We start from the raw sequence: 13236 nt of genomic DNA on the forward strand, positions 1-13236 counted from the left end.
ACCCTAAAAAGGGTCGCTATGAATCGGAACCGACTTGAAGGCAATTAACAATAACAACAGTTAAGGGAATGTTAGGGGAGCGATCTGTGTGGTCCAGGGCCCTGCGCAGCCCGCTGCCTCCCCGCGGACTCCCACGCCTCTGGGCATGGATGGCTATCAGTGGACCCTGGGAGCCCCGACAGCCTCACGAGGCACACGGGAAAGCCATAGAGTGCAGCGCAAAGGGAGGAGACACAGGCTGCTCTCGGCATGGCCCCGCGCAAGGCTAGGACGCGCACGACTTCGGACCCGGAGGGGGTGGGTGGGGGCAGGGGGCGTGGGACGGGGTGGGTGGAGCCAGGCGGGGGCGGGGCGCCTTGGGCGTATAAGTGAAGGGCAGCTTCCACCCAGCGCGGAGCCGGAGCCCAGCCCCAGCGGACTTTACCTGCAGGTGCCTGTCCTCAGCCAGGCGGGTTGGCGAGGAAGCCGTCGGGCGGGCAGGTAAGGACCGGACTGCGAGGCACCTCTAGTGGGAAGGCGACTCGGAGCTCGTATGTGGCCCCGCCAGCGAGCGCATGGTCTGGGTGCAGGCAGGTCCGTGGCTCCAGGCGCGCGGCTGTTTGTGGCTGCAGCTTGGAGCTGGATTCCTCCCGAACCAGACGCAGCGCGCAGGTGAGCGTACCGTGGGCCCCTGAGATCCTGGAAGAAGATGCGTTTGTCTTTGATTTGGATGACCTGGATTGGAGCGTTGCGGGCTGTGAGCGTCTCTGGTACCGTGAAGGACCAGCGCAATGGCAGTTTCTCAGCGAGCTGCTTCTTGTCCCGGGGATCTAGGAGGAAAGACCCTTTCTAAAAGATCCATGTTTGCTTCCTATCCCTAAATATCGCCTCTGAGGCTGTGGACACAGGAGTGGGGTCTGCTTTTCTCCAGTGGCTGAGCATGGCGTTCGCAAACGGGGGTGGGGGTGCTGATCGTCTGCGGCTTACACTCCCTTCACTTCCCTGCTCCGTCCCGATGTGCTTCAAGACCCAAAGCCTAGGCTCCCTCCTCCACGTGCTCTTTACCGTCTGAGGAATGTGTGTTGGGTTTGTCACTGATACGCAGAAGTCACCTGAAAGAGCGGTGGTTACAGTGATTTTATGCTGTGAGTGTTCGGACTTGGATGCAGAGAAAGCGAGTCTCACTTGAGCTTCACGCGCGGCCCTGCTATCCTCTGCCCTCTCACGAGCGCTTGTGTGAGACACTGCTGGTGGGTCCAAATACAAAAAATAAAGATGTCTTTCTTAGCCGTGACGTGTGTCAATTTTCCTAGCTTTCTATGCCGTTGTTGTTGTTGTTGTTAAGTACCACGAAGTCAGTTTCGACTCATAGCGACCCTGCACAGGGTTTCCGAGGCTGTAAATCTTTACGGGAGCAGAAAGCATCATCTTTCCCCCCGCAGAACAGCTGGTAATTTCCAACTGCCGACCTTGAGGTTAGCAGCCCAATTGGTACATTATCGAAACTTTCGTGAAAGCCATTTGAAAAAGACTTCCAGGTAAAGTGGCTAAGTAGACCAGTTAGTCCCACTTCTCATCTCCTCAGGGGGCTGTGGACAGCTCAGGTATTCCTTAAAGTGTTTTCATAGTGATTTATTAAATGTCCATTGCTGTGGCTGGAAAGGGAAGCTTGGTGGCACCGTGATTAGCACTGCTAACTGAGGAGTTGGTGGTTCGAGCCCACCAGCCGCTCCACAGGACAAAGATGTGGAAGTCTACTTCCATTAAGATTTGTAGCCTTGGAATTGTATGGAGCAATCTTCCTGTGTCCTGTGGCTACAGGCTTTGTTTGGGGATTTATTGTGGCTGCTTTCAATGATGCAAAATTTCCCCTCATCACTGAAAGTAAAGAATACACAGGCAGTCTGTTTATAAGGCTTGCTCGTGAATAACATTTGGAGAGGAGAAAATGTTCCCCAGGAATGGGAGGAAGGCACAGCGGAGGTGACATTTCTACATGATTATTGTGATGCAGAATTAGAGATTGCACAAACACGGCATTTTTGATAGGAAAGAAGATGGATGGATGGGCTGGTTGTTGTTGTTAGGTGCCGTCGAGTTGGTACCAACTCATAGCAACCCTATGTACAATAGAATGAAATGCTGCCCAATCCTGGGCCAACCTCACAATTGTTTCCATGCTTGAGTCCACTGATGCTGTCACATTGCCAATCCATCTCACTGGGGGTCTTCCTCTTTTCCTCTGACCTACCACCTTACCAAATATGATATCCTTCTCCAGCGACTGGTCCCTCCTGACAATATGTCCAAAATATGAGAGGCGAAGTTTGGCCATCCTGGCCTCCAGAGAGCACTCTGGCTGCACTTCTTCCAACACAGATCTCTTTGGGGTGGAGAGGGAACAAAATAAAATGCCCTGAGCAGTCTACCAGCCTTCCTTCCCACCAGAACCTCCTCATCACTACTTTACCTTTTTCTTATGAATCAGTGATGGTTTAAAACTGAAGCAACAGATTATACTGTTTGTTTCAGCTCAGTGACTGCGATGCCCCCAGTTAACCTCACTTTCCCCACTTCCTCCCTGTGTCGCTTGTTACCAGTCTTCTTTCTGTTCTGACCCTCCTGAATTCTGTCCTTGTGTAATTGCTGCCTTGTTGATTTCAAATGGTTGATTATCCTATGGTGCTTTGTTGTGTGTCTCCTCTCCCCCACAGACCTGTTGTTGTTGTTGTTGTTAAGTGCCGTTGAGTCACTTCCCACCCATAGCGACCCTGTATAGGGTTTCCAAGGAGCAGCTAGTGAGCTTGAACCGCCAACCTTGTGGTTCAAATCGACTTTGCAGTCCAGCACATTAGCCCACAGTGCCTCACCAGGACTCCATATACCTAGTTTTGTTGGTGTTAAATGCTGTTGACCCATAGCCACCCTGTATAGGGTTTCTAAGGAGCAGCTAGTGAGCTTGAATCACCGACCTTGCAGTTCAAATGACTGTTGTCTAACGCATTAACCCCCAGTGCCACACCAGGTAAGCCACAAGGGTGAGCTCAGGTTCAGATCTGAAGAGTGACCAAGGGCCATAGTTTTGGGGTTGCACCAATCTCTGTCTGACAAGTAGGCCTTGGGTTTTTTATGACTTTGAGTTTTGTTCCACATTTTCTCTGTCCTGGACCTTCTAATGTGTTCTTTTTCAGTGCCTTCTTTTTGATCCAAGCTCTGACCATTCTTAATCTAGGCTTTGCCACCTTAGGTGTTGGGAATGTATTTGCATCAGATCTCTGCTTTAGAAACAAGGCACACACATCGTCTTGATCTGTGAAATAATTGCATTCCTCTGTATGTTTCTTTTTCATGTTGGATGAAGACCAAGAGGGAAAAATCTTAGACTTTCCAGATTCCAAGTCTGCCCATGAGTAAAACCAAATGTTCAATGGGACTGATGTCTTCCATGGTGGCTCCGGCTAAGGAGCCCAATGCCATGAGCCCAAAGGAGGTGGAGCTCATTTTGGTCAAGGAGCAAAATGGAGTACAGCTCACAAACTCCACCCTCATCAACCCGCCACAGACCACCATAGAGCCCCAAGAGCGGGAGACCTGGAGCAAGAAGATCGACTTTCTCCTCTCTGTGATTGGCTTTGCAGTAGACCTGGCCAATGTCTGGCGGTTTCCTTACCTTTGCTACAAAAATGGCGGTGGTAAGTCCCATCTCACCCCTGTAGTACATACTGCTAGATTGGAGGTCCCAAGGAATACTAGCTAGAGGCAGTGCTGGCAAGGAATTGGAAGATGCTGACAAGGAACTAGTATCATCTTGAGCGGAAAGGAGTTCTAGCTTAGCATTCCAAAACCCAAACTAAACCCACTGCCACCCACCTGATTTGGACTTACAGCGACCCTTTTAGAGGGTTTCCGAAGCAATAACTCTTTATGGAAACAGAAAGCCTCATCTCTTCTCCACAGAGTGGCTGATGGGTTTGAATTATTTACCTTGAGGCTGGAAGTCCAGTGCTTATTCTACAGTGCCACCAGGGGTCCTTATTGTTGTTGTTGTTAAGTGCCGTGGAGTCGGTTCCGACCCATAGCAACCCTGTACAGGCTTTCCGAAGCTGTAAATCTTTACGGGAGCAGAAAGCCTCATCTTTCTCCCGCGGAACAGCTGGTAGTTTCGAACCGCTGACCTTAAGGTTCGCAGTCCGATTCATAACCACTACGCTACCAGAGCTCCTTTAGAGCTCCTTATTAGTGGGGCACATATGATATCACAGGAATTTTGCAAAGCCTGGTTTCTAAACACAGAGCTCAAAGCAACCGGATTCCATGTCTATGTTTTGCATTTGAGAAAACTGAGGCCAGGAAAGACGGAACTTTGAAGTAGGCAGAGGCACCCGGACTTTGCCTTCTGTTTCCAACAGTTCTTTTGCACTTTGGAAAAAAATTCTGAAAGCCCCAATGGATGGTATCAGTGACTGCTTGCCCAGTATTTGCAAAGTAATCAGAGGTCCTTGAACTTGGATTGGGAGATGGGAGTGTTTTCTGCCCCACTCTCTAACCCAGTCATCATGTGAGCTTTGGGTTCATGGAAAGAGGAAGAGGACAAGTAGGAAAAAAGTAAGGAGACTGGGAAGAGAATGAAGGGTAAGCGGTCTGAAGCAATAGATGATAGTCCTAGAAATGTACCCATTTCCACTCGTTTATCTCACCATTTCCTGGACTCAAGCAGCCATATAGTCGTGACCATCTCTGAATATGAGTCATAAAACCAAAAGAAGGACAGAGTCACCTAACACCTTCAAGTCGAGAAGCTGGTTAAATGGCTACTCATTCCCATGGACCAACATTGGCCCTTTCTCCACAATCTATTATTGGCTTATCTGTGGTGTACAGTAAAGGGCTTCAGAAAGGCTTCTTGGAGAAGGTGGGCATCATTATACCCATGTTAAAGAGAAGAAAGCTAAGGCAAAGCAGTTACAGTAAGTTGCACAGACAGAGCTGTAGGCTCTCCATGCCTTCCCCTCGCTGCCCCTGTCCTCCCTGACTCAGGAAGAGCCACAGGGCTTCAAGAGACTGAACCCATGGGATGCTATGCTTTGTGTCCAGGTCTGGGCATGTAGGCATAGAGGGGCTGGACACTGCTGGGAGGAGCTCACAGCCTCTGGGGTAGGCCCTACTGGACAGAACTACAGCTCTAAACCCAGATAGAGGCAGACTCTGGATGTTGGAGAACCAAGAATTGGGTGATGGAGCTCGCTGAGGGTCAGGACAGGAGCTGGAATCCCACATTCCAGAGGATTTATGGTTAAGATGGGGAGGAGACAGACATTCCCCCAGAAAAGCTATCAGACAGTCAGGGGAAGGAGCGGTCCCAGGAAAGAACTGTAAAATGAATGGGGCTTCATGTGCTCTGCTTGGGGTTGAGGACAACTAGAGGTCTCATCAGGGACAGTGAGGATCGTGGGGGACAGGCATTGAGGTGAAAGGATCACTCACCCCAACCTGGGACTTACCACTGGAGCTGTCCAGGGAGCCTCCCACTTGAAACAGAGACAGGAGCCTCGGGTACAAGATTCAAGCAGCTCAGATGGTAAGAATCAGACCTTCATGTGGGCCCCCCTCAATGGGCTGTCATGTTCCCATAGGCGCCTTCCTGGTCCCCTACCTCTTCTTCATGGTCATTGCCGGAATGCCACTCTTCTACATGGAGCTGGCCCTGGGACAGTTCAACAGGGAAGGGGCTGCCGGAGTCTGGAAGATCTGCCCAATTCTGAAAGGTATGTGCAGGAAAGAACACCTCTGTGTGTACTTCCCCCAGGTGGAGTGTAGACATAAGTTCTACTTTTAAAATCTGTAATGACCAAGGACCCAAGAGTACATTCCCTTGGCCCCAAGTGAAATGGCTGTGCAATTCATTTGCAATTCTCTTGTCAAGGTGTTTGAATAGTACATAAGATAAAGCATCCATTCATCTAGTTAGCTAGCTAGCTAGCAAGCGATTTACCCTATCTATCTACCCATCATCTATCCAGCCACCATCTATCTATCTATCCATCTATCAATCATCTATTCATCATCTCCATCTATCCATCTATCCAGCCACCACCCTATATCTCTCTATCTCTCTATCATCTAGCTGCCATATCTCTATCTATCCACCATCTCTCTCTATATCTATATCTATATATAGATATATATACCCATCTATCCAACCACTATCCATTATCTATCCACCATCTACCATCTCTGTTTATCTACTCGTCATCTATCTGCCACCATCTATCTATCCATCATCTATCTATTACCTATCAATCTTTTATCTTCTGTCTATCATCCATCCATCCATCCATCCATTATCATCTGTCTCTGTATCAATGTATTTATCTATTCATCCGTCCAACCATTTTCTGTCTTCTATCTATCCATTCATCCACCTATCTATCTATGCATTGGTTTCTCTTTCTATCCATCTATCATCTATTTTCCCCCTCACCCCCATTTACTTATTGAGCTCTCAAGGAATCTGGAGCAACAATGAAATGAAACCACCTCATGTTGAGCCCAGAAAACCTTCCTGGCAGCCCACCCTTCCCAAGTGTCCCCTCACTTGTCCTAACAAAGTGCCCTGTTGTGACGATTCCCTGCTGTTGTCCACTTGTTAAAGATGCAGCCACCAAGTATTACAGGGCTTGAGCAATTCCCCATTGGTCACCTGGTGAAGGGCAGAGCACACTTTGATCCATCTCGTGTGTATCTCCAAGCCCATCCTCTGGGTCACACCTGCCCACTGGGCTGACACTGCCTTTTAGGAGCCAGTGGTCAGGGAGGTCACATAGATCAGTGGGATACACCCACTGATACTGGGAAGATGAGGATATAAGATGTGTTGGGGGATTTCCTCTGAAGTTCTTGAAATTTGATCTGTTTGGGAGACCAGTAGGCGGAAGCCCTGTAGGTAGCCCAGGAAGCACTTTCAATGGGTCAGTGGGTTTTTAATCAGAGTCCAGTCTTCAGAGCTTCTGAGATCCCACGTGGAGAAATGAACCCTGTGTAGTGGTGAAATGCAGAGACTGGTCAGGTATGTTGGCTTTTCCAGGGCATTTCGTTGCTGCTCGTCCTTAATGGCTGAGTTGGAGAATCTTATGATTTTAGTAGATTTTTCCTAGGCACGGAAGACCCCTAGCGAGATGGATTGATAAAATGGTAGCATCAATGGGCTCAAGCATGACAATAGTGAGATTGGCCCAGGATAGGGCAGTGTTTCATTCTGCTGTGCATAAGATCGCTCTGAGTCAGTACCGACTTGATGGCACCTAACAACAACAACAACAATTCTGGACCCTCCCTCAAACATTCTATATAAAAGGAGACCTGCCCTCTCACACTCCGGGTGTGAGGCTGTAGGCTCAGTATTGGACTGTGAACCACAAGGCTGACAGCTTCAGCAGTTCAAAACACACTACAACTCCATAGCACACATCTACCACCACCATTTCACTAAGGGTTTCTGATTCTTATGATTTAGGCCTTTGAAATACTTGGAAATCACTGACAACCTTTTAATAAGTTCTAAGCAGCTTCTCACCACCACCGTCACCACTACCACTGGCGATATTGAGGGATTTATGGGCAAAATGAAGTCCTGGGGTGGCGCTGTGGGTGAATGCGCTGGACTGCAAAGTCAGTTTGAACTGCAAGGTCGGCAGTTCAAGCTCACCAGCCACTCCTCAGAAACCCTATTCAGGGTAGCTATGGATCGGAACCAACTTGAAGGCACATCACAACAACAACAAATCTCTACAGAAGCAGAAAGCCTCATCTTTCTGTCATGGAGCAGCTGGTAGATTCGAGCTGCTAACCTTGTGGTTAGCTGTCCAGCTTGTAACCCGTTACGCTACCAAAGCTCCTTCTGGTTAAATAGCTGTGACTGCCTTATCAGCCCATGATCCCTGGTGGTGAAGTGGATGAAGTGTTGAGCTGCTAGCCAAAACGTCAGTGGTTTGAACCCACTGGCCACTCTGTGGGAGAAAGATGACGCAGTCTGCTTCCAAAAAGGCTGACAGAGTTTGGAAACCATAAGGAGCAGTTGGATTCTGTCCTACAGGGTCAGTGTGAGTCAGAGCTGACTCGACAGCAGTAGATTGTCTTCACCCAATATACAACTATAATGTTGTGGCTGTTAAGTGCAGTCAAGTAGGTTCCGACTCATAGAGATTCTGCACAGCATTTCTGAATTGCTGTTGGTGGGTTTGAATCGCCAACCTTGAGGTTAGCAGTCCAGTGCTTACTGACATCAGGACCCCACCCCATTATAGAGACTCTTAAGAAAGCAGAGATGGGTATGTCATCTGACCTCCGGAGATGTCTGCACAACAAGTCACTGACCTGTGTTCACGCTCTTTCACCTGGTGTCAGCTTTTGTGCGGGTCTGATGACTCCCAGGCTGGTCAGAAGAGGCCTAGTGAGTCTCCCGTTCACACCCCGGCCTCCTCACAGCTTATTAAGGAGAGTTGTAAACCACCAGAAGTGAACTCTTCAGCTTTGGTATCTGTGTGTGTGTGTGACTTGGGTGAAAGTTTACGTAGCAGCTTCGTTTTCTATTCGACAATTCAAACACATTTTGTTTCGTCTCATTGATTACTATCTCCACCATGTTACACTGTGCTCCTCCCTCTTCCCACTTCTTCCTGCATTTCCCATTTCCCTTCATCCTTCTTCCCTGTCCCCTTTTGAGCTTTATCCCTGGGCAAATGTTACCCTGGTGGTCTCATAAGTTTGATTGTTCTCAGAGATCGATACCTCCCTCATGTGATTGGTCACCTTACAGGCCTGTCTGTTGTTTGGCTGAAAGTTGAGCCCCAGGATGGAGCTCAGTTCTAGCTCTGAAGGATGACTAAAGGGCGTAGTTCAATCAGTAAGCCTGTTTTTTTTATTTATGCTTTTGAGTTTTGTGTTGTTGTTTTTTTTAAGTTTTTATTGTGTTTCGTTACAATGATTATAATCCCCTCCATGTACCATCAGTCAACAGTATTTCTCGCTATTCATTTCAGCTCTTTATTTATTTATTTTAACTTTTATTTATTTATTTTAAACACTCAGGCATATATAATAATTTACACCACCAAAGGGTACATTCTGCAAGTCTGCCTCCTGGTCGCCAGCTTTCAGTCCCTCTCTTCCTATCAATCTAGAATCCTCAGCTGTTCCCTCTCTCCATGTCCCCATCTCTGCCTCCATCTCTGGTGTCGCTGCTTCTCTGGATAAGGTCCCACATTCCACTCGATGGACCTAGAGTCCTCTGTTTCTGCACTGTAAGATTAACTGCTCCTCTGTTTTTGTTACAAAACTTCTACCTTTATAGTTGTGACAGTCCCAGTTAGTCATGATAACAATTACTCACTATTGAATCATAAGAATCTTATCCCCATCTCCTTTCACCAGACACCCATCTAGACAAAAGAGTTTTGTATCTTTTTGTAAGCAACACAGTACTATGTTGGTTGAAGAGATAAATGAATCAATGCCACAAATCTTGGATTTTTTTTTTTTTTTTTAAAAGGAGACACCTTGAATAGTTTCATATCAATAGAGCTACAGTTCCTCACTGGCAATTTTTCATTCCTTTAGGTATGATTTCGTCCATAGGATGATACCTTGGTAGATTGTGATGACTTTGTAAGTTAAAGCAAACCAAGTCAGCTGCTGTCAACTCAGATCTGCCTCATGACAAACCCGTGTTTGTCAGAAGAGCGCTGTGCTCCGTACATGGTGTCTTCTTGGCTGTTAGATTTATGGAAGCAGATCACCAGGCATTTCTTCCGTGGTGCCGTTGAATGGGTTTGAACCAACAGCCTTTAGATTAGCTGTCAAGTGCAGAGCATTTGTGCTACCCAGTTGCTGTTGCTGTGTGCCATCTAGTCAGTTCCAACTCATAGGGACTCTGTGTATGTCAGAATGAAACCCCACCTGGTCCTGTGGTATCCTCACAATGGTTCTTATGTCTGGGACCATGATACAGCCACTGTGTCGGTCCATCTCCTTGGGTGCCTTCCTCTTTTTCACTGACCTCCTACTTTACCATGCATGATATGTCTTTCCCCTGAGACTAGTCCCTGTTTATAATATGTCCAAAATATGGAAGACAGAGTTTCCCATCTTCGCGTATAAGGAACATTCTGGCTGTACTTCTTCTAAGACAGATTTATTTGCTCTTCTGGAAGTCCATGGCATATTCAGTATTCTTTGCTAACACCATAATTCGAATGCGTTCATTGTTTTTCAGTTTTCCTTATTCATTGTCCACCTTGAGCTAGATGAGGTCAAAGCCAGGCTTCCCTGGACACCCTGAAGCCTGCGGCATCTCTTTCCTTCTTATCTCTTTGTTTTTCATTTTAGTTAATATAACTGTAGGTTTGTCCGTGTCTCGTTATGATTGAGTGGTGGAGGTGGTCATGTGCTGTGGAGTCGGTTCTGACTCACAGCAACCCTGTATAGAATCTCCGAGGTTGTAAATCTTTCTTTTTCCTACAGAATAGCTAGTAGTTTTGAACTGCTGACCTTGAGGTTAGTAGCCCAACTCATAACCACTACACCAAGAATGAGTTGTTAAATGCCATCAAGTTGGTTCTGACTCATTGCAATCCTAGGGTTTCCAAGGAGCGGCTGGTGAGCTTGACCTGCCGATCTTGTGGCTCAAGCCAACCTTGTAGTCCAGAGCATTAACCCATGGTGCCACACCAGGACTCTACCTGGATAATTGAGGATGTCAGTTAAACTGATCAGAATCATTGATGTGGTGATGCGGGCAGCATGTTCCTGGGAGTGAGTCTCTAGAAACAGAGAACTGAGTTTCCTGGAGCCCATTTCCTGCTCCCCTTTGTGGGTCTGCGATGGGATCCTAACCCTCGGCCTAAGAAAACCAGGTGGTCAAGCCAATGGTGTCAGTGGCAGTGTTGGTGAGAAATTGCTTGGAAGAGGCCATGAGTCATGCATGGTACTCAGACACAATCTTTTCCACAAACCCTTAGAGTGAATCATAGGGCCTAAATGTTCCCTATCTGGTCTTCAGCACTAACATGTTTCCATCACAGAGTTCCTGAGGGAATGGCGCTTTGAAGCACTCTTTCTCTCTCCTGCACACATACACACACTCAGAAAGAGTCAGCAGATGGAACTAAAGACATCAGGCACCAAAGAAGGGATCTCTCCTTCCTTCCTCCCAGCATTTCATGCAGGGAATGGAAGGGCTGACCTACCGTAAGCGTTATTCTGAAAGTCACCCACCACAGAAGGCATTTCAACTCTGGAGCATCCATGGACTCTGGCCTCCGGAGAGTGCTTCGTCTGCTGGTATTCTTGAAATTTGTCTGTGACATTCCCTCTGGAAGCCAGCTCCCATGGATGCTCCAGAGCAGAAGTACCTTCTGGGAAGGCTGGAGGGGAACGCTTGCTGCTTTTGGCATGGCTGAGTAACCACTGTACCAGGAGGCTTCTTTGTAGGTTGTCTGTCTGTCAGTGGAGGAGCCCTGGTGGCACCCTGGGTTAAATGCTGGATTGCTAACTGAAAAGTTGGTAGTTTGAACCCACCAGATGCTTTGCAGGAGAAAGATGAGGCAATCTGTTTCCATAAAGGTTTATAACATCAGAAAGCCAATGAAGCAAGTCCGTTCCGTTCTCTCCTATAGACTTGCTGTGAGTTAGAATTGACGTGATGACAGTTGGGTTGGGCTGGGTTTGTCAATGACAAAATTTGTTTTACGTACGTATGCCACAGGGGCACCACCATAAGCAGGATGCTAACTTATAATATTTTATATCCAATGATATCTCAATGTGATCTATCGAACATTCTTCTTTGCAAAAAGAATTAAATATGATAGCTTAAAATGAAACAAAATCAAATACACAGTTAATATTTGCAACATAAAGAATAGGAAAATAAAAATCTAGGAAAATTGGCATTGTGAGCGATGCTTGAGATTGTCAGACATAGAGAAACATATCAAGTCTTCATTAGAAAATGTTAGAAAGTGTAAGCTTACTACGTACCTCCTTGGGGCAGGCAGTTTTCCCTGGCTTAAAGGATAAAAGCATGTATCAATGGCATTCTGTTTAGTGGACTTAGTGAGCCATGAACTATGGCCTCAAGAACATCTTTATAACATAATGGCTGATTTTGTGTGTCTGGGAAATGTAAGATCAACTTGCTGAAGGCAGGGTCGGTGCGGGGCTACATTTCAGTGATCCAAGCACATGGCTTCCCAGACAGAACTCAAATGATGAACTGACCCTTGCAACCTCCTTTCTAAGGAATTGGTTTCTTCATCTGGGCTCCCAGGGCTGCTGATAACACCCACAAGAGGCAGGCATCACGGAGCATCTTTCTGATTGAGGCATGTCCATCTCTTCTTGGGCCCAACCAACAAGTGGAGGTTTGTCACTTTGTTGTGAAGAGTCAGCACTCTGGTCTACTCTGACAGAGGACTGACCAATCAGTGTGCGTTTTGGATATACCAAAAGCAAAGTCAGTTTGTCCTTCAGAAACTGAATTTGGATCCATTCTAGTGTTTGTCAAAAACACCTTTGGGTTGCCAAAAGCTACATCTCAGGAATTGGTTTGCTACATTTTAACCTTGAAAAATTTTCAAGTTGGGTATCCTTGTCACCTCCCTACCAGAGAAACCCTTCTGAGGAACACTGTGGGTTATGAACTTTGAAACAACATGGCGTCCTGATGTGGCTGACGGGGCAGGTTCATTCCTTAGTTTCTCAGAGAGCAGACTTACAACCACAAGTACCGGCTTCTTACTAGAATCACCACAGCGACAGTGTGTTGTTGTGGTTGTTGAGATGGTTCCGACTCATGGTGACCTTACATAAAACAAAACACTGCCCAGTCCTGCTCCAGCTTCACAATTGGTATGTCTGAGTGGATTGTTGTGGTCGTTGTCCATCTGCTGGAAGGTCCCCTCATTCTCACTGACCTTCTGCTTTACCGAGCATGATGCCCATGATGACATACCCCATTGCTGTTGAGCTGATGCCAACTCATACCAACCTTGTAGAACAGAGTACAACTGTCCCATAAGGTTTCTAACACTTATGAATCGGGTTGCTAACTTCATGGTCAGCAGGTCAAAGCTACCAGCTGATCCACAGAAGAAAGATGAGGCTTTTTGCTCCCGTAAAGATTCACAGCCTTGGAAACTGGATTGAGTGAAAGTTTACAGGGCAGACCATCAGTTTTACATTCAACAAATCATACACTTT

At 47.0% G+C, this 13236-nt stretch overlaps 1 protein-coding gene across 1 annotated transcript in view; it reads left to right on the top strand.

The window, feature by feature from the left end:
* Nucleotides 1-469: 469 nt before the first annotated feature.
* Nucleotides 470-13236, top strand: part of SLC6A3 (solute carrier family 6 (neurotransmitter transporter), member 3) — an 87305-nt gene continuing 74538 nt past the window's right edge. The window contains exons 1-3 of the mRNA XM_006872377.1: nucleotides 470-480; nucleotides 3341-3671; nucleotides 5613-5744. Coding sequence (XP_006872439.1) covers nucleotides 3386-3671; nucleotides 5613-5744 — 418 coding nt within the window. The 5' untranslated portion in view covers nucleotides 470-480; nucleotides 3341-3385. The remainder of the gene's footprint in view (nucleotides 481-3340; nucleotides 3672-5612; nucleotides 5745-13236) is intronic.

Source organism: Chrysochloris asiatica, unplaced genomic scaffold, assembly GCF_000296735.1.
Source record: "Chrysochloris asiatica unplaced genomic scaffold, ChrAsi1.0 scaffold00195, whole genome shotgun sequence".
Taxonomy (NCBI): domain Eukaryota; kingdom Metazoa; phylum Chordata; class Mammalia; order Afrosoricida; family Chrysochloridae; genus Chrysochloris; species Chrysochloris asiatica.